This window comes from Dreissena polymorpha, chromosome 15 (genome assembly GCF_020536995.1).
Source record: "Dreissena polymorpha isolate Duluth1 chromosome 15, UMN_Dpol_1.0, whole genome shotgun sequence".
Lineage (NCBI taxonomy): Eukaryota > Metazoa > Mollusca > Bivalvia > Myida > Dreissenidae > Dreissena > Dreissena polymorpha.
The window spans coordinates 16,813,361-16,834,773 of record NC_068369.1 but is presented as its reverse complement, the minus strand read 5'-3'; the positions used below and the strand labels follow the sequence as shown (position 1 = coordinate 16,834,773).

The window sequence follows — 21,413 nt, the reverse complement described above, 5'->3', positions numbered from 1 at the left end:
CCTAGGATCATGAAACTTCATAGGTACATTGATCATGACTCGCAGATGACCCCTAACGATTTTGAGGTCACTAGGTCAAAGGTCAAGGTCACGGTGACCCGAAATAGTAAAATGGTTTTTGGATGATAACTCAAGAACGCCTATGCCTAGAATCATGAAACTTGAAAGGTAGATTGATCATGACTAGCAGATGACCTCTATTGATTTTCAGGTCACTAGGTCAAAGGTCAAGGTCACGGTGACCCGAAATAGTAAAATGGTTTCCGGATGATAATTCAAGAACGCTTATGGCTAGGATCATGAAACTTGATAGGTAGATTGATCATGACTAGCAGATGACCCCTATTGATTTTCAGGTCACTAGGTCAAAGGTCAAGGTCACGGTGACCCGAAATAGTAAAATGGTTTCCGGATGATAACTCAAGAACGCTTATGCCTAGGATCATGAAACTTGATAGGTACATTGATCATGACTCGCAGATGACCCCTATTGATTTTGAGGTCACTAGATCAAAGGTCAAGGTCACTGTGACCCGAAATAGTCAAATGGTTTCCGGATGATAACTCAAGAACGCTTATGCCTAGGATCATGAAACTTGATAGGTACATTGATCATGACTCGCAGATGACCCCTATTGATTTTGAGGTCACTAGATCAAAGGTCAAGGTCACAGTGACCCGAAATAGTCAAATGGTTTCCGGATGATAACTCAAGAACGCTTATACCTAGGATCATGAAACTTGATAGGTACATTGATCATGACTGGATCATGAAACTTGATAGGTACATTGATCATGACTGGCAGATGACCCCTATTGATTTTCAGGTCACTAGGTCAAAGGTCAAGGTCACAGTGACCCGAAATAGTAAAATGGTTTCCTGATGATAACTCAAGAAAGCTTATGGCTAGGATCATGAAACTTCATAGGTACATTGATCATGACTCGCAGATGACCCCTATTGATTTTCAGGTCACTAAGTCAAAGGTCAAGGTCACAGTGACAAAAAACATATTTACAAAATGGCTGTCACTATAACTGAGAGCACATATGGGGGGCATGCATGTTTTACAAACAGCCCTTGTTTTATCTTAGTTGATGTCTGGTGATAAGATGAATTTTCAACACATGTATACTTTTTTTAAATTAAAATTATTTAGTTAGTAATAGTGTTACATTCTACAGGGGATTTTCTAGCCATTTTGGGAAAAGGAGTCTGGTCAAATTGGGATTTTTTTAATTGATTAAAGAGGTAAATTCGGGACTTGTTTATCAACAAAAAGGAATTAATTAATGTTATATATTTTGTAGAAGGTTTTTAAAAATATAGTTGAGATACAGAGTCTAATAATCATAAGTCATAAGAGACTTCTTTCTTAAATTAAAAAAAAAAGGATTTTATAAATATAATTTTGGTATGGGATTGGGTCCGTTTTACAGCTTTTTTACATAGCAGAAAAAACCCTATACTACGGTTCCAGTATAGACTTGTGCGATAAATAATAAGCATGAACATCATATAGACGTATAATGGACACAACTTTACGCTGTAACCTTTAAGTCATTTACCAGAGATAAAAATCTGCCGTTGATAACATGAAACAGATAAAATCAAATATGTATATTTATGAATGAATGGCATATGTACGTGTGCCCAATGTACTTGTTGCACAAATGTACAGTAAGTTACTAAGTATTATACTTTTTGCATTGTTTTGCCTTTTTGCTTTTTTAGGACTGATTTGCTCATACAGAAATGTTTCTTGTGGAATGCCAGATTGGATTTATGATATTATGTGGAATATGTGATTTTCAGGCACTACCCGACGACGAAGCATACAGCAGTGGCAGATACACCAGAAATTAGAAGAATACAAGAAAATACAAAAATACAGAGTAATGTGAGTATAAGCAAATGTGACTGCTAGAAAAGCAAATAATGTAAAATTAATATATGGGTCTTCAATGTTTTTTCTATTAGTTATGAAAATGCCAATCCATTCATGTTTTCATTTTATCAGTGCTTTCCACAGGATTTTTTCCAGACATTAGAAGTAGGTTTGAGAGAGCAGCCCCCTCAATAGGTTTATGTTTTTATGCCCCCAGATAGATAGATCGGGGGTATATTTTTTTGGTCCTGTTTGTCAGTCTGTGACTCTGTCTGTCATTCTGTCCAAAACTTTAACCTTGGTTAAAGTTTGATAACTTTTGCAATATTGAACATACCAACTTGATATTCACCATGCATGTGTATCTCATGGAGCTGCTAATTTTGAGTGGTGAAAAGTCAAGGTCAAGGGCATCCTTCAAAGTCAAAGATCAAATATCATTGTATTTTTATTTCCTAAAACTTAAACCTTAGTTAAAGTTTTATCATAACTTTTTTAATATTGAACACAGCAACTTCATATTTGGCATGCATGTGTACATGTATCTTGTGGAGCTGCACATTTGGAGTGGTGAACATTCAAGGTCAAGGTCATCCTTCAAGGTCAAAGGTAAAAAAAAATAAATTCATTTTTCCATTCAATCTCTTACTCACTTCTGGTGGAACTGCACATTTTGAGTGGTGAAAGGTCAAGGTCGACCTTCAAGGTCAAAGGTCAAAATATAAAAAACATAAATTTTCAAAACCTTTTTAACATTGAACACAGCAGCTTCATATTTGGCGTGCATGTGTATCTCGTGGAGCTGCACTTTTTGAGTGGTGAAAGGTCAAGGTCATCCTTCAAGGTCAAAAGTCAAAAATAAAAAAAATCTTCATTTCTCCATTCAATCTCTTACTTCTTGTGGAGCTGCACATTTTGAGTGGTAAAAGGTCATGGTCAACCTTCAAGGTCAAAGGAAAAAAAATTAAAAAAAATCATAACTTTTTATGTCCCCGGATCAAATGATCAGGGGCATATTGTTTTTGGCCTGTCTGTCTGTCATTCCGTCATTCTGTCCCAAAACTTTAACCTCACAGTAAAGTTTTGCAATAACTTTGAAATATTGAACATAGCAACTTGATATTTGGCATCCATGTGTATCTCATGGAGCTGCACATTTTGAGTGGTGAAAGGTCAAGGTCATCCTTCACAAGGTCAAGGTCATCCTACAATGTCAAACATCATATAGGGGGACATTGTGTTTCACAAACACATCTTGTTTTATAGCTGAAATAGTGAAAAAAGTATACTGTTTTCATGGGGGAAGCTGCCAATATTCGACGGTAAAAAGTGCAAATCGAGGGCCCTGTCAGCCGACATGGGTTGATTTTGAGATCAATGAAAATCCGATTAGATATTTTTGTTGACGAGGGGGAAGGTAGGGGAAATTCGTTTGAATGCGCGATGCATTGAAATTTAAGTCCCCCAGCTTTGTCAATTTTCGATAAATCTTTGATTTTTGTTTTTAACTAAAGTTTTAACAAACTTGTGGGAACAGCTGAATTAGATGCTGTTTATGTTTTGTGGAAAAGAGAGTTGTTATTTGTTGTACAAAGATTGTTTGTTAAGCCGATATAAGCATCCTTCTGTCTGATGACAAGGTTTCATTTTTTGGTGTATTTACTTTTGCTCTTTACATCAAAAACAATGATCAGGTTATAAATGAAGAACTAAAACCCATGGAAAAATCACAGAAAACAGATCCCAATTAATCAAGCGCAAGGTTACATACAACTGATATATTAATTTGAACATGACAAGCAAACTTTCCTATGTTTTCTGAAATTATTTAGGAAAGTACTGTTCACCTGTTATTAATAAAGAATTTAAAAAGAATTTAAAAACAATGCTGCATTTGTTCTCAATTTATATGTAATTGTTAGCAAACATTTTACACAAATTTCACAATTTTTTGTTAAAACAACACGTCTTTTTCCGAATCCAAAGGAATCCAACCATATTCCCAAAATGGAGAAAATACACACACTTCAAGTGTAAAAACTATACAAATGTACATGCCGAACATTCATTTTTCCCTTCATGGGCATTTTTTCTCTTAATAAAATGACTATAAAAAATTGTTGGTGTTTTTTTTCCACACAGATTCAATATCATGCTGAGTTTGAGAAACAGAAGGGCAAGAAGACGGATATTGCGGAAGATCCTGAGATGATGCGTGTCAAAAAGAACATGGAGGTGATCAGCAATGTTAGTTACCATGGGGATAAGGAGCGTAGGGAACAGATGGAGCAGGCTAGACCAGCTGAACAATTGGAAGGTATGTGAACTGTAATGAAACTTGAGACACCCTCCTTTTTTTGTTCAATAATTTGTTAATTAAATTGGGAAGCACTGCTTTCTGTGAATTCAGTGAAAGGATTGGACTGGTACCCATACAGTTTGGTATTTTGCTTTGATTAATATTGCTGAACAGTGTAAAGGTTTGAGTGAAAGAGCCTTGTGTTATACTGCATTATATATAATTATATATATATTTTTTTTGTCTGATTGGAAAAACACAGAAGAGAGAGAGCTTATAACCCTGGATTTTAGATAATTCACTCAGTGAAATCTCCAAATTTGCAATTGTTTGCCTGGTAAATGACTTGGTCCTTAATTGCATAAAGCCATTTAAATTTTATTTCACACACGCCTTTTTTGTGAACGGTTCAGTATCATGGCTCTTAACTTTATAAGGGACTTACTCTTTCAATTCAAGATATGTAAATTTTCGATAAACTGAGAGGATTAATGATACATTTCTGAGGCCTTGTTTCACACAGGTCGTCAAAAAGTATATATTTGTTTGAAATTAACTGCCTAAAATAACCAATAAAAGGCTTCCATAGTTATTTTGTGTTTAAATAAAATACAACATTTAGTTATGAACTATTTGTTTGAAAGAAGTACAATGCCTCAATTTTCCGATTTAAGTCAACGCATCAGTATTTTTGTATGCCCCCAGTAGGGTGGCATATAGCAGTTGAACTGTCAGTCAGTCAGTCAGTCTGTTCGTCTGAAAACTTTAACATTGCCCATACCTTTTGCAATTTATTGAAGATAGCAACTTGATATTTGGCATGCATGTGTGTCTCATGGAGCTGCACATTTTCAGTGGTGAAAGGTCAAGGTCATCCTTCAAGGTCATAGGTCAAATGTATGGCTTCAAAGCGGCGCAGTAGGGGGCATTGTGTTTCTGACAAACACATCTCTTGTTTCAGGGCTGACTCTGCCATTCGCCAAATTAGCCAAATGGCTACAAATTGATCTATTTGGCTAAAGAAAATTCTATTAGGCTACAACTTTTTCTTCATTAAAACTTGAAAATAGCAAAAAATAGAAAAATGTTGCCAAAACATGGTGAATTCGGCTAAATACATTTTTGAGCTAGGGGAAGCCCTGTTGTTACGTTCAAATTTGGGTTCGGCAGGGGGACCCATTCCCAATGAAATAGAGTATATTGTTCCCTAAGGGGACTTGGAAATTCCCAATTGAAAGTTTCTCCCATTATTTTTTTTTTTAAACATGTCAATTATCTTCAAATCCAGCTCTATATGTTGATCTTAGAAAATATAATATTGAAATTGCTTAAATATTATCAAGTGAAGTATTTGTAAGCAGAAAATCAACAACATTAATTTCTCGATTTTAGTCAAAAGGGCACGATATTTCCCGATCCATAATGGACCCAGGCCCATTCCCAAAATAGGAAATTTTAGGTCCCATTTGGGAAAAATATATACTTTTTATACGCCCGTTTTAAAAAAACAGGACGTATTATAGTTTCACCTTGTCGGCAGGTGGGCCTGGCGGGCGGCGTCCGCAGCAGTTTCCGCTGTCTAATTCAAATAGTTTTCATCCGATCTTCACCAAACTTGGTCAGAAGTTTTATCTAGACAATATCTAAGTCAAGTTCGAATATGGGTTATGCTGGGTCAAAAACTAGGTCACAGGGTCACTTAGTGCATTTCAAGCATTTAGCATAGTTTCCGCTCACTAATTGTAGTAGTTTTAATCAGATCTTCACCAAACTTGGTCAGAAATTGTATCTGGACAATATCTAGGTCAAGTTCGAATATGGGTCATGCCGGGTCAAAAACTAGGTCACGGGGTCACTTAATGCATTTCAAGCATTTAGCATGGTGTCCGCTCTGTAATAGAAGTAGTTTTCATCCGATAATCACCATACTTGGTCAGAAGTTGTATCTAGACAATATCTAGGTTAAGTTCGAATATGGGTCATGCAGGGTCAAAAATTAGGTCACAGGGTCACTTAGTGCATTTCAAGCATTTAGCATGGTGTCTGCTCTCTAATTGAAGTAGTTTTCATTTGATCTTCACCAAATTTGGTCAGAAGTTGTGTCAAGACAATATCTAGGTCAAGTTCAAATATGGGTCATGCCGGGTCAAAAACTAGATCACAAGGTCATTTAGTGCATTTCAAGCATTTAGCATGGTGTCCGCTCTCTAATTGAAGTAGTTTTCATTAGATCTTCACCAAATTTGGTTAGAAGTTGTGTCTAGATGATATGTAGGTCAAGTTCAAATATGGGTCTTGGTAAAGTTATCAAGCTGTCCAAAACCTTCAAACGGGCGTATCTTGTGACAGTTTGGCACTCTTGTTTCCATTGGATTTGGGTCCCCCTAGCAAACCCAAACTTAATTGATTATTATTATATTATCTTTGACTCATTAATTTACTGAAACCCATTGTTTTCAAGTATTTTTTTAAACTTCTTGGACTAAATCAATGGACAATTAAAGTGGATATGTTGTCCGTTAAAACTTGTCTTCATTAGTTTATGTACTAGTATTTCATTTTGCTTTACCACTAAAAGATGAAATCCGTATTGTAAGCTCTAACTAAAATTCGTAAAAGGGTTACGATGCTTCATATATAGTTTATCCTGCATAATACGATGAATTCTGGATGAATGCATGTTCCAACTCAAGTATAATCAGGATTTCTATTTTCAAAACCAAAATATGGCCAATATTGACAATAAATGTGTATGGCCAATATTGACGATAAATGTGTTAAAAAATTTATAAACACAATATTTATTTCTGCTTTTTTTAATAAGTGCATATACATATATATTGTGGGATAGGGGAATTCCAGCATCAATCAAATATCATATTTTGTAACAACAACCAATCAACCAGTGATTTAAACGTTACATTGGATTCAAGATATATCAAATTTCAGGTAATTGGGTGAATAATTTTTTAGTATCAATTAAAAACTTGACATGTTTCTTTTTTTCAAATTAAACATACTTGTTATAATGTATCATATAAGGGCCTCAGTTAATTATCAATAATGTCACGAAAACAGCTATACTTTTGACGTTGCCTATAAATTAATTTTGCCACTGTCACAAACCTTTTATTGTAATCAGGCGACGCTCGTAGTCGTAGTCGTATTAACACCTGATTGGATCATAAGGTGCTGATATCTGGATGGTAGAGGTAGACAGAGTTAGAAAAATCAACATTGGCACTGCTGAGGAATGTACTGTGCACATACAGTAGCTTGTGGGCAGAGTTAATGGAACGTGAATAAACATATATATTCTGTTGAGATTTATATGGCCAGCGCATCAGAAAAGTGTAACCGCGGGTAATCAAATGTTGAAGGGGCTTCCACTAATTGTAAAACGCATTAACAAATTGAGTTTTCTGCGTTAATAACGCCTGGATTTCCATTAACTGTAGTGCTGGCTATTTTTGTTTACAGTCTGCTCAGAAAGGGAGCATATAGTAATTTGGTGGTTCGTTCCTTATAATACATGTATGCCCTTCAGTACAGAAAAGTCAGTACATTTAAAAATATCAGACATGCTTCTTCAGTAGTGGATAGTTATTGTTCTTTGTTAATTTTCAGTTTTTCAGAAAATAATAAAACTTGTCTGTTTTCCTGTACTTTTATGGTCAGTAGGAGTTGTACACTTATTAGTCAAAACCTATACTCCAAAGGCTTTAAGCACTTAAGGTGACAGAACTTGTTATCTAATATTCTTTTTTATTCATCCACTTAAAAAATCATCTTAATTGATTTTTAATAAGCTAGCACACATCCATTCATTTAATACATTCTTTGTGAGATCTGAATGTAACAATCTTTGCATTGTAACCTTGGGTTATTTGACATTAGGGAATTCGATGATGAATATTATATCATTATGTATGCTTACCTGGAAAAGTATGCGTAGGTTCACTGACAGCTGTGATATGACTCTGGTACAAGGCAAACCAGGCGTTATTTCTAGCCATTTTGGGAAAAGGAGTCTGGTCAAATTGGGATTTTTTAAATCAAATACAATGGCAAATTTGGGAATTTTTTATTGACAAAGTGAACCAAATTGGGATTTATTTATCAACAAATATTGACACATCTGGCCTTTCACTGGCCATTTTTTTTTTAATCATATAAATAATAGTTATAAACTTTTGAGATGAATTGAGATATAATAATCAGTAGACACTTCTTTTTAAAAAAAAGAAAATTAATTTCTTTAGGGGGGGAAGGGGGATTTTTTTTACAATTTCAGGGCCCTCAATCTATCAAATCTGCCGCCAAATTTCGGCGGCAGTCCCCCACCTGAAAAGTATACTTTTTTCCCCTTTTTTGAGGAAAAATTCCCCCCTAAAAAAAAAAATTTTTTTTTTTTTTTTTTTTTTTTTTTTTAATAGAAAGATGTGTCTTATGATTATTATATCTCAATTCTAATTCAATTTAATCTTTTCAAACATACTAAATAATGAAAAATGCAATGAATATAGTGCAAACATGTACAAATGAAATAATGAGAGAGTAAGTAAAAAAATCCATCAAAAAGGGAAACGCCGCGAAAATTCCCCCTCCTAAGGGCTGTGGACCCCTTCCCCCAAAGTAGTGTGAGGGCCCTGAATTTCAGTTTGGGATCGGGTCCGTTTTATGGTCTTTTTCAAATAACCCCCAACAAACAAACTAATAAACAAAGTATTGAATATCTATGCTGGGCTGCATGCGTTTAATTTGTGTTCACAGCGCAGCATCTTGTCCGTAATATTAAGGAGGGTAAGTATTGGGGCGTGATGATGCAGCACTGTAGATACCCTGATGTCTGTTGTCGGATATGGCAGTAGTGATTTTTCTGTTGTTGTTTTACATTAATTGGTTCTCATTTGATATACTGCAAAGGATAGTGTTATCTTTTGGCAACTCTATGTCATTAGCTGTTAAATATTTGTGGGCTAAGAAATAAATGTTGCAATAAACATGTAGCTAACTTGAGCAATTTTTCTAAGTCACTGCCATTATGCAATGTTTTCCTCTGAGGATATTAATGATCTCATTATTTAAAAAAAATTGACAGCCATTTAATGCTGTAATTAAAGTCAGAGGCAATCCCAACAAAGGTTATTTTGTTGTATTGCAAAGTTAAAGCTTACGTTCTGTCAATAAAATGTTGAAAGAAAATTAAGACTTAAAACTGCAGAGAGCAGGGTAAAGGTATATCCTGAACCCAATTATGCTGCTTAAAATGAGAACCCTTGCATTAAAACAACGCTTCAATTAATTGAAATGTAAATGTTGCAACGAATGACTGCATTTTTAGAACTATTGATGTGCTTTTACAGTTCACATGTTCCGTGGTCAGACGGCTGGTTCGTATATTTTTAGAAGTCTACTAGTTATTTTTGAGAGATGCATGTGAATCTCAAGGAAATCTGAAGTAATCAGTTAACAAATACTGTAGCCTTTATAGGAATGTTTAACAGATACAGCAGTTATATACTTAACCCTTGCTATGCTGTTTGAGAGTGTATGCATTTTACAACAACTACTTTGTCGAGGCAGGTGTGGCAATATATAAAAATGACTTACCTGTCTCAGTGTGTTTTTGATGCCCCCTTTCGAAGGAAAGGGAGTATATAGTTTTCGCACTGTCTGTCAGTCTGTCACACTTTTCGTGTCCGCTCTCTAATTCAAATAGTTTTCATCGGATCTTTACCAATACTGATACTTTGATCAGAAGTTGTATTAAGACAATATCTAGGTCAAGTTTGAATATGGGTCATGCTGGGTCAAAAACTTGGTCACGGGGTCACTTAGTGCATTTCAAGGATTTAGTATTAAGGTTTCGAAAAATGCTCATAACTTCTATCAAAGCTTTTATAGGGGGCATATGTCATCCTATGGTGACAGCTTTTGATTTGTTAAAAATCGGGTTCGGTATTTGGCCCATTCCCAATGGAAAAAAGTATATATTCAGAGCTCCAGATAAGGTTTTGTGAAATTATTAAATTACTACCAGATTTTCAAAAAGAATTCTTAACTCTGAAATTTTATTCTTAACGTTACTACTTAGTTTTGGAAAATAATTTTTATTTTTTCTAAATGACCTAAAAATAAATAATAATGGTTATTTTCATGCAAAAAAAAATCAAAATAAACATACTAGCAACTTTATTTATACGAGTTCAACAGTGTCTTTTCAGTATTATACAATTTTATTTTTCCAATACCTTCATATGCCCAAACTGTTCTTAGAGTGCATGCCTTAGATGAATTTTTAAATATTTAACAATTAAAACGGGTCTCCCCTTCAATCTTTTCAACGATTAGCCACAGGACTTGTCCCTTCCACTCGTTCAATGTTTTTTTGTGTGTTTAAGTTTGGACCCGTCGTGTCGCGTTTTTGTTTAGCTTTTTCGACTGTGTCGGCAACTGAACATACAACATCGTAAAAGATCTTTTCTATAATGTCTTTCTAAACATTTAACTTCGGCTCACTTTGCGTACAATATGTTAAAAGCGTGTTTTTGGACGCTTTGCAGTTTTTTAGGACGCTCTCTGGGCGCCGCCAATGTTTTTTGACAGATAAACTGTATACGCCGCTTTTATTTGAAAAAAATGCGCTTTGTTAAACAAACCCAATAACCATTCTATATAAGCACCGCAAAGATCTTTAATGTGCGAAAAGAACTCAATAAAAATCGATACGAACCGATGTAAAAATAATATTCGTAACTTGATTTTGTAATTCTTAATGGTACGACAAGATTTTGAAATAAATACGTAACGGACTTGAAAATAATTCGTTATTACGAAAATACGACCCTTATCTGGAGCTCTGATATTTTTCCCAAAGGGATCTTATCATTCGCAATTAAAAATTTCCACACGAAAAATATATATTTTTTTTATATAGAGCAACATTTTGTTCATCTCTCATTTAGCTATATAAGGTCAAATAGTAAATATAATACTGACAACACTTGAATTCTCAATTTTGAAATTTCCAAATTTTTGCTAAAATGCTGGGAATTTTCCCAATGCAAAGGGACCCGGCCCCAATCCCAAAATGGTTAAAAAACAACTGCTGTCTGTTTGTGTTGAACAAAACACACAGTTAATATTGATAATTGATTTGGTAACATTCTTTCTTGCTGTTCTGGTCTATTATTTTCCCAATTTTGTGTGTTTGTTTCCTCACTTTCATGTATATGCTTGTAAGACATTTTGGTTATGCCCCCATTCGAAGAAGAGGGGGTATATTGTTTTTCACATGTCTGTCCATCGGTCTGTCCGTCGGTCCATCCACCAGATGGTTTCCGGATGATAACTCAAGAACGCTTAGGCCTTGGATCATGAAACTTCATAGGTACATTGATCATGACTGGCAGATGACCCCTAGTGATTTTCAGGTCACTAGGTCAAAGGTCAAGGTAACAGTGACTCAAAATAGTTAAATGGTTTCCGGATGATAACTCAAGAATGCTTAACGCCTAGGATCATGAAACTTCATAGGTACATTGATCATGACTGGCAGATGACCCCTATTGATTTTCAGGTCACTGTCAAAGGTCAAGGTCACAGTGACTCGAAACAGTAAAATGGTTTCCGGATGATAACTCAAGAATGCTTATGCCTAGGATCATGAAACTTCTTAGGTGCATTGATCATGACTGGCATAGACCCCTATTAATTTTCAGGCCACTAGGTCAAAGGTCAAGGTCACAGTGACAAAAAAATATATTCACACAATGGCTGCCACTACAACTGACAGCCCATTATGGGGAGCATGCATGTTTTACAGGCATATGACTTAACGGATCGTATGCATCTCTGGTTTAAGCCCATTAGGTCCGGTATTGATGGCAAACTCCTGTCCGTTTTTCGCTCTTTGTATAACCAGATTAAATTAGGTGTCAAACATATGAATAGTATTTCCGATTTATTTGAATCCGACATCGGGTTATTACAGGGAGAAATATGTTTGCCAATAATGTTTTCATTATTCTTAAATGACATTGAGTTGCACTTACAAGCTGATATAAATGCGGGCATTACAATTGATCAATTATCCATTTATCTTCTATTATTCGCCGACGACGCAGTACTAATCTCAGAATCATCTGAGGGTTTACAATCATCCTTGAACAATTTGTTTGAGTATTGCACGAAGTGGAATATAACGGTGAATGTCGAAAAAACAAAAATTGTTTTTTTTCATAAAGGCAGATTAAAAAAAGGCTATAGATGGGTGTACAATAATAATCCAATTAAAATCGTGAACAATTTTAATTATCTAGGAATAGTAGTTTCAAGCAGCGGCTCGTTTATACAAGCCACAAATACTTTATCAGCCAAAGCGCTTAGAGCGATGAACGCATTATTTACTGTTACAAAATCATTGAATGTATCTGTTAAAATAATGTTAAATCTGTTTGATGCATATGTTGCCTCGATTGTAAATAATGGAAGAGAGGTATGGGGGTTTACTAAAGCCGAAAATATTGAGCGTGTCCAACGCAAATTCTGTAAATGGCTTTTAAGTGTAAAAGCCTTTACTAATTCAAATGCTTTGTATGCCGAAGTAGGGAGATACCTGATGTATATATGTCGATATTTGCGAGTAGTTAAATATTTCTTAAAATTGTTCAACGAAAAATCTTCTAACTGTATTTTAAGTAATATTATTCGTAAACAATTTAAAGAATCATGTGATAATCCTCACTCCAAGTCATGGACATCAAACGTTCCGAAACTCTTGCAAGAGTCAGGTTTTAATGAAGTATGGTTATATCCAGAATCGGTTAATGTTAACAGCTTTATTATAATGTTTGGCTATAGATTAAAAGATTTGTTTATTTCAAAATGGCAAATTGATGTAAATGACTCTCCATCACTATATTTGTACAAAGAATTGAAACCCATATTTGAAAGATCCATTTATTTAGACAAAATTGAAAATTCGGAATTTAGAAACATAATCGCAAAATTGAGATTATCTTCCCATGTTCTATTTATAGAAACTGGTAGGCACCAAAATATTCAAAGAAATGAAAGAACATGTACATTTTGTTCAATGAATGAAATTGAAGATGAGTACCATTTTGTTCTTATATGTCCTTTATATGATAATATTAGAAATACATGTATACCTGTTTTTTACAAAAGAAGACCAAGTATGTTTAAATTTGTACAATTGTTGAATGAGACTAGAAAATCTGTATTGATACGTCTAGCTAATTTTTGTATAAAAGCATTTAAACTTAGAGCCGAAAATTTATAGTCTTATGAGAGAATAGTTTTTTCCCCAAAATTGTGATTTTGTAAATAATTTATAATTGCATAATGTCTATATTTTATTTTTATATTACTATCATGGAAAGACTGACGACAATCTTACTTTTATTGGCGCCAATTGGAGAATTTTCTCTTAACAAAGTCAACTCTATTGAGACAGCTTTACTGCCTTAGCATTTTACAGAAATGTCAAGTGTTAGTTAAGTACCGGTACTCAGGATAATGAAGTCCCCTTTGTGTAATATCTGGACGTATTTAGATTGTGAAACAGATGCAGGATGCATGTGTGAATTACCTTAAATATTAAAGTCTTTAATTCCTACTGTAATAAACGCGGGCCAAAGGTGAAGGGATATAGAAAATGGCGTTGTCTGTCTGTCACAAACTTTTCAGGGCTGTTTCGTAGAAACTATATAAGATATAAATATGAAACGTCATGGGTCTATAGATATCAATGAGGAGAAGTGCCATGTAGAAGAACCATAATTCTACACTGAATTACCTGAAAATAAAGTTATGGCCCTTTTTTTGTATGATGTAACTTTTTAAGGCTATATCTCCGAGATACCATTGATGATTTCAACATTAAGCTTCATGAGTCTGTAGAAATCAATGAGAAGAAGTGCTATGCACAAGAACCACAACCATACACTTACTTAGATAAGAGTTACTGCCCTGTGTTGTTTTCATAAGATTATTTTTTCAAGGCCATATCTCAGGTTAGATACAAAATTTCCACAGTAAACTTCATGAGTCAGGGCCCTCAATCTATCAAATCTGCCGCCGAATTTCAGCGGCAGTCCCCCACCTGAAAAGTATACTTTTTTCCCCTTTTGGGGGAAAAAATTCCCCCTAAAAAAAGTAGAAAGATGTGTCTCGTAATTATTATATCTCAATTCTATTTCAATTTAATATTTTCAAACAAACTTAATTATGAAAAATGCAATGAATATAGTGCAAACATGTACAAATGAAATAATGAGTGAGTAAGTAAAAAATTCCCCCAAAAAGGGTAACGCCGCGAAAATTCCCCCTCCTAAGGGCTGCGGACCCCTTCCCCCAAAGTAGTGTGAGGGCCCTGTGAGTGTACATTTATGTATATATTTTAATGAGGAAAATTGCCTAACACTAGAATCATTACTCTAAACTATCTTAAATAAGAGTTATTGCCCTATGTTTTTTGTAGGATGTAAATTGTCAGGGCTATATCTCAGACTGTTCTCGATTTCATCATAAAATAATATGGATGTACATTTGTATAGTTATAGTTTATGCAATTCATGCAAACAATTACCCTACACTTAATTCCGTTTCAGAAATATGCCGTATATCAAGAAATCAATTCAAGGAATTTGTTTGTTCAATCTTACTTATTTAAACATTGGATATAATTATATGTTGCAAATTTAAATTCCTCAATTGATCTAATGAGGATATATTAGAAAATAAATGTATGGCAAATAACAATGGTTTCACAAGATTGAATGAATTCAATTATTCAGATGATGCCTGATTGTGCTGAATTGTATCACATTTACACTAAATTGTTCAGCACTCAGCATCCGTTATGCTAAAAGGGAAGAAATTTGTAAGCAATCTTTTTAATGCGGATTTGCACGTCTCAAAAACAAAAAAACAATTATAACAGTAGCAACATAATTTGAAGTAATTGCCTCATTCCGGAAATGTGCACTTGACTTTCCATACTGTTGAAAGGGGAATGTTGTAACTTGCATTCAAGATAATGGATTATATGCCAGTGTAAAAAGTGCATGCGCTGAATGCAAGATGTGAGCAAATGTAAATGTGTACATTTAGTTAAGAGTACAGATTTATCTATACAGGCATGGGCATCAAGATAGAGTTTACTATATATAATTATGTTGTAGTTAATTTAAGCAAGTTAGCATTTATTATATATTTTAATTGTATTCTTTCATTTAATCCAATGGAGAAGTATATATGTTTAGCCTGTCAAAAATGGATTGACATTAGTATGAAAAATGTTTTATAACCTGATGCCTTAAAATAATACTTTGAGAAAAGTGAGTTTTTACTAAATGTAAATTATAATAACTCGAACTGTGAGAAAATGTATTGTCAGATGTTTCATAAATACCCAGGAAAAATGGTAAAATTTCCCTTCTGTATTTTACCAAATATTTTATAAACTTATAAACGTATTTTGACGTGTTTGTTGTCCCCTTGGAAAGTTACATTTTATTAAAGACCTTTCTGACTAGATTCAAGTTTTAAAGGCTTCATTTCCAACCCTTAGATTCTGATGAGCAGCAAACAGCATAAAACCTGAACATACTGTGAGTTAATACTCGCAGGCTGTTCTCAGGTTATAGGCTTATTGCACATAGCCATTTTCACTTTGCCACTGAGTGGGAAAGGGTTTAAGCTGTGGTCAATTCAACATTGAACTCCCTTTCTGCTTTTTGAAATCAGAGAATAACATTAAAAACTTTATGAATTTAATACTTTAAAACTTTCCATTTCATTATTATTACTTTAAACAAACATTGATAATATCATTCTTTTTAGCCGGATTTTTTTCGAAAAAATCTCGGCTTATAGATTGATGTTGTCGGGCGGGGCGGGGGGGGCGGGTGGGCGGGCGGGGGTGGCGGCGTGCTCGAAAATGTTAAAGTTCTTATTTCATGGTATAACTTTGGTATGCTTGGACCTAGAGTCTTCAAACTTGACATGAAGGTTGGCCAGGATTAACAGATGACCACTGGTCATTTCAAGGTCATTCATTTGAAGGTCAAGGTCACTGTGACCTTCAATATAAAAAATGTTAAAGTTGTTATAACTTTGGTATGCTTGGACCTAGAGTCTTGAAACTTGACATGAAGGTTGGCCATAACTAGTTAGTAACCACTGGTCATTTCAAGGTCATTCATTTGAAGGTCAAGGTCACTGTGACCTTGAATGTAAAAATGTTAAAGTTCTTATTTCATGGTATAACTTTGGTATGCTTGGACCTAGAGTCTTCAAACTTGACATGAAGGTTGGCCAGGATTAACAGATGACCACTGGTCATTTCAAGGTCATTCATTTGAAGGTGAAGGTCACTGTGACCTTCAATATAAAAATGTTAAAGTTGTTATAACTTTGGTATGCTTGGACCTAGAGTCTTGAAACTTGACATGAAGGTTGGCCAGAACTAGTAAGTAACCACTGGACATTTCAAGGTCATTCATTTGAAGGTCAAGGTCACTGTGACCTTGAATGTAAAAATGTTAAAGTTGTTATAACTTTGGTATGCTTGGACCTAGAGTCTTGAAACTTGACATGAAGGTTGGCCAGAACTAGTAAGTAACCACTGGACATTTCAAGGTCATTCATTTGAAGGTCAAGGTCACTGTGACCTTGAATGTAAAAATGTTAAAGTTCTTATTTCATGTTATAACTTTGGTATGCTTGTACCTAGAGTCTTCAAACTTGAAATAAAGATTGGCCAGTACTAGAAGATGACCACTGGTCATTTCAATGTCATTCATTTGAAGGTCAAGGTAACTGTGACCTTAAATGTTAAAATGTTAAAATTGTTATAACTTTGGTATGCTTGGACATAGAGTCTTCAAACTTGACATGAAGGTTTGCAAGCACACTTAGATGACCACTGGTCATTTCAAGGTCATTCATTCTAAGGTCAAGGTCACTGTGACCTTGAATGTAAAAATGTTAAAGTTCTTATAACTTTGGTAGGTAAAAATGTTAAAGTTCTTATTCCATGTTATAACTTTGGTATGCTTGTACCTAGAGTCTTCAAACTTGACATAAAGGTTGGCCAGTACTAGAAGATCACCACTGCTCATTTCAATGTCATTCATTTGAAGGTCAAGGTCACTGTGACCTTCAATGTTAAAATGTTAAAATTGTTATAACTTTGGTATGCTTGGACCTAGAATCTCAAACTTGACGTAAAGGTTTGCAAGCACACTTAGATGACCACTGGTCATTTCAAGGTCATTCATTTCAATGTCATTCATTTGAAGGTCAAGGTCACTGTGAACTTAAATGTTAAAATGTTAAAATTGTTGTAACTTTGGTATGCTTGGACCTAGAATCTCAAACTTGACGTAAAGGTTTGCAAGCACACTTAGATGACCACTGGTCATTTCAAGGTCATTCATTTCAAGCTTGGATCATATTTATGTGTCCAATCTATCTGCTAGAACTGGTGTGATAGAAACCTTTTGGAGTGATCATAAGGCTGTCTGGATTTCTGTGTAGGTATGTGAAAGCAAAACAATAAATAGTATTATTTCATCTAAGTTTATTTTCTTACATTTGATAATGAAATTGATGGAAACTTCAAACAATATGTTACTAATTTGCTAATAAAAAAATTGAGATCAAACTTTCCTAATTGTCAATTCAAGTTCATATTTGTGACCTTAAATGTTATTGTTGTTCATGTATATGCATGAATTCAAAACATAACACAAGGTTTGCTCATGCCTTGAAAAGTACTTACATTTCATTTTGACCTTTGAACAATATTTCAGTAATTTAAGTATTGCATTGACAAAAACACGAAAGGTACTTTCCTGTCATTTAAATCAAAAATCCGGCTTCAATGCGGTCATCTCCGACCGCGGAACTCTTGTTATAACATTTAAATCGTGCTTAACTCCCTCTACCCCAGGTCACATAGAATTTCCACTAGGATGGGCAGTATGCTTTCATTCCTCAACAGCCTTTGAAAAGAACACAAGTTGCAACTGGCTCTGTGGAAGGCTGAATTGTTCATGGCAATCCCACATTCTTTGTTTCTGATTTATTTTCCTGAAGAAAATTACTTTCATTCCTGAAGAATTATTGCATGAGTGTTCATGTGATTCAGTGTGATAAAAGCTTTAATATAATGAGTTAACAATATAAAATCACAGGTGTGCTTATATTGTATGTTTAACTCATAATTTATACCTAGTTTTTTTTTAAAGCTTTTAAAGTGTTTACAATACATGAAGCGTTATGTATGCATTACAGTTAAGAAGTCTCAGGTGTTGCCATTATTATTGGTATGAATTTATTAATGTGTCCTTTTGGTTACAATATGCCTTTCGTCTCTTGTGTTATATAGATTTTTCCCTGTTATTTCTTTATTTAAATAACTGTGCAGATTATTCATAAAATTGTAATTATTGTAGTAATGCAATATTTAATCGTTCATTATATCAAATGTGAGGTTAAAATGATCAATGGTGCTAAATATATTTTTCAACAAGTGCTCTTAATTAATTTGGCCTAAAGCTTGAGGACATTATAAATGAAAGAACTTATACACTTCAACTAACAATTTAATTGATTTTCCAAATTCTATTTTTACAATAATTGCTCTTGCTACATTTGTACACCAAAAGGGGTGTGCTCAAATATTAGTGAGTTAACAAATTATCACGGTGATTATCAGAGTATTTGCACAGTCAGGACAATTACTGTTTTGTTTAAAGCGTAGTGTGACCTTGTTCATATCAGCCTTAAGCTATGTGTACATACCTACTTGGCTTGTTAACAATCATTGGAATGTAGTTTATCTAGCAATAACCACTGATTTTGAAAATTGACATAAATCCAGTAAAATTATACATTTTCTGATAGATATTAGTAAACCATTTCCAAATATGTATGGTTTGTCTATCTTACATTGTCTAAAATAATGTTAGTGAATGCGGAAACATTGAAAAATCCCTTGTGTAAAAATTGTCATTTTTCATTTTTTTCAAAATAGTCAACCTGGGTGTATAATTTGTTTAAAATAATGATTTAAGAACACATTTTTTATCCAAACTTTTAATAATTCATTACAGATACATTTCAGCTATGTTAGATGTCCTTGCAATTGGATGGTCCGGCAGGATTCTGGTCTGAAACACGTTACCCCCCACCAACGCAGGACCCAAAAATTCCTGAAATAGACAATAAAAAGTTGATTTTTCTTAAATGCAAATTTGCATGTGATTAAATATCACAGTTGAAATAATGTACAACAAAACAAGAATAAATGTTGAAAAAACAAAAACTTATTTGGTTAGTATTAAAAAAAAAAACATTATCTAAAACATGTACAACTGCCCCACCCACCAAATACAAATGTGATACCACCTGGTATTTAAGAAAATTTCAAAGTAATATTATTTCTCTTAAACAAAATTTTATTTATGAACTAGCAGTTAAATTGAACAGGAAAAACACTTCCGGTTGAATATGCAGCCAGTAATCTGAATTCTTATCCAGAATTCTGATATGTCGGTTGATTAGGAATGGCAGCACCAGGAATTCTGAAAGATCGACATTGCATTGCTATATTAAATCTTATATACTTTTGTAAGATGAAACAGAAATACTATTTGTTAGAATAGTTTAACACACACCTATTCAAAAAAAGATAAACATATCATAAAATAATTAAACAAATATTATAATAATTACTGTAAGAAGATTCGAACTCATAAAATGCGAATGTATGTAACAGCTCAATATCTTTAAACAACTTCTTGGATTTAGTAAATAATTGTCGATACATTAATTAAGAGCTTGTTTTCTTCATGAAAGGAACTCCAAAGATGCTGAAATATAATAGTGCACTGCATGCAAATATTAATTAAGTGATACAGACAAACTGAAAGAACAGAACATTTAACCGAAAATGTTTTCTACAAGCTTTTACTGATTCAATGTGTCTTTGCTAAAAAAATCATGCTGAGATCAAAATTAGCCAAATGTAAGGTTTAAATTCAGGATATAATTGTTAACCATCAAATTCAATGTCTTCAACATGCAACTGCTTAAAATGTTACTTACCACAGTGTAACTGTGCTCATGTATTTGTGAACCCCCATCATAATCACTGTCAAATAGATCTTTGTCAGTCATGTTCTCTATAAAATAAAAAAATAATAATTTCAATACCGGTATGCACAAAACCTGCAACACATAATAACCGTGTTTAAGCATTGCATTCTCAATTTTGCAAAGGTAAATTTCAAGAACCTAACCTTTATATATAATAATATCCATTTATTTTTTGTATATTAATCATGTAAATGAAATAAGAACTGAAATTAATTATAGCAGTTTTAACACGTTAACAAAACTAATAATGAGATGGTGTGTGAATTATAATGCTCCCTAAATGTATAATCAACTTAAAACTAATAACGTAACTTAGCTTTTAAGTTTATAATTATGATCAATCACAGAAGTTACATTTTACATTTGTTACAAATGAAGACAAGTCCGGTACGAAATGGCGCGGGTACGATCTGGAACAGATTTTATTTGACATAATTAACACAATAATTTAGGTGATTTAAGTGAATTCATACCTGCATCGATACCAGATAAGACAATTTCTCTTCCTGCCAAACAAATACTGTGTTTATCGTACCGATATCCGTAAAACTGCTCAAAAGATCGCCGTAACAACAATGTAATAATTCCGCGGAAAGGGGAGTAACTCTACTGCACAGGTATAGTGGTGTTGGAAATAAATAAATATATATTATTTCACGCGCATATACCTGATTCAAATGGTTAGGATTTATTAAAAAACACAATAATTGATTAATTAAAAGCTAAATTTCAAGTGAATCTGCCTTCTGTCTGCAAAATATTGGCCTTCGAATTTTTTACTTTCACTTTTGAGCAATGATTTTTTCTTTTCCGGTCATGGAAAGGTCAGATACCGCTTATTTGGACATATCTCCTCCCACATATGCAAATTTTTCATTTGGATTACTTCTTTTATGCTCGTAGTGAAGCGTTAAAAACACCCCACATTTTTCGGTCAACTTTTTGCCTGAACACCGATTGCGCAATAATTTGCATAGCAGGTGCGTGGTTATTGCTAGTTTATCTGCCTCAGGTCAATGTCTTGGTATATA

At 33.9% G+C, this 21,413-nt stretch overlaps 1 protein-coding gene and 2 long non-coding RNA genes across 5 annotated transcripts in view; 2 read left to right on the top strand and 1 right to left on the bottom strand.

Moving 5' to 3' along the window:
• The window catches only part of LOC127861017 (LIM and SH3 domain protein F42H10.3-like), a 49,913-nt gene that overhangs the window by 2,402 nt on the left and 26,098 nt on the right, over nt 1-21,413 (top strand). For all 3 annotated transcript variants that reach the window (XM_052399379.1, XM_052399375.1, XM_052399378.1), the window contains exons 3-4: nt 1,817-1,901; nt 4,032-4,206. In XM_052399379.1, coding sequence (XP_052255339.1) covers nt 1,817-1,901; nt 4,032-4,206 — 260 coding nt within the window. The remainder of the gene's footprint in view (nt 1-1,816; nt 1,902-4,031; nt 4,207-21,413) is intronic.
• Nucleotides 16,157-17,884, top strand: LOC127861026 (uncharacterized). The gene is made up of 2 exons (XR_008040029.1): nt 16,157-17,489; nt 17,649-17,884. It is a non-coding gene; the product is annotated as an uncharacterized LOC127861026 (long non-coding RNA).
• LOC127861025 (uncharacterized) lies at nt 19,207-20,947 on the bottom strand. The gene is made up of 3 exons (XR_008040028.1): nt 20,856-20,947; nt 20,332-20,408; nt 19,207-19,808 (listed from the first exon to the last, which is right to left on the bottom strand). It is a non-coding gene; the product is annotated as an uncharacterized LOC127861025 (long non-coding RNA).